The sequence below is a fragment of the Condylura cristata genome, unplaced genomic scaffold (assembly GCF_000260355.1).
Source record: "Condylura cristata isolate star-nosed mole 26May11 unplaced genomic scaffold, ConCri1.0 scaffold00002, whole genome shotgun sequence".
Taxonomy (NCBI): Eukaryota; Metazoa; Chordata; class Mammalia; order Eulipotyphla; family Talpidae; genus Condylura; species Condylura cristata.
Window position 1 is genome coordinate 202,991 of NW_004567103.1, and position 470 is coordinate 203,460.

General features: G+C 72.6%; 1 protein-coding gene across 1 annotated transcript in view; it reads right to left on the reverse strand.

Annotated features, from left to right (window-relative positions):
* The window catches only part of SCLY (selenocysteine lyase), a 68,600-nt gene that overhangs the window by 9,075 nt on the left and 59,055 nt on the right, over positions 1-470 (reverse strand). Inside the window, exon 13 of the mRNA XM_004674747.2 lies at positions 46-235. Coding sequence (XP_004674804.2) covers positions 46-235 — 190 coding nt within the window. The remainder of the gene's footprint in view (positions 1-45; positions 236-470) is intronic.

The following is a 470-nucleotide window of genomic DNA, read 5'->3' on the forward strand; positions in this document are numbered from 1 at the left end:
GGAGAGTGGCCGGGGGCTGCGGCTGGGTTCGCTGCAGGGCCGGACCCGCTTCTCGGCCAGCGCTTTTCGGCGGGGACCCCCGGAACGGCTCCTCCGCCCCGTGCCACTTGGCGGCTGCGTGGCGGCTGCTGGCATCGTGTGCCACGGCCGTCGGGTTCGGGTTGTGGCTGTGCCCGCAGCTTTGCTCCGGAGCCCGGCCCCACGGCCCGGCGAGGATGCGCAGGTGCGCGTCCCTCTTTAGCCAGACTTAACTGGGCTTGTTACGGGAAGGCGCCGGGCGTGATCCAGGCAGTCTCGCAGGGGCACCTGCGGCTGCCCCGGTCAGAGGGGAGGCGGCCGCCTGGCTTGGGCCCCTCCCCGGCGGGGCGCGCGCCGGTGGCCGGAGGGCACAGCCCTGCCGCCCAGCGTATTTTGTAGAGCAGCTTTGAAGCACGGTACGTTTCCCGCGCACCAGGTGAACGGACGCTCGG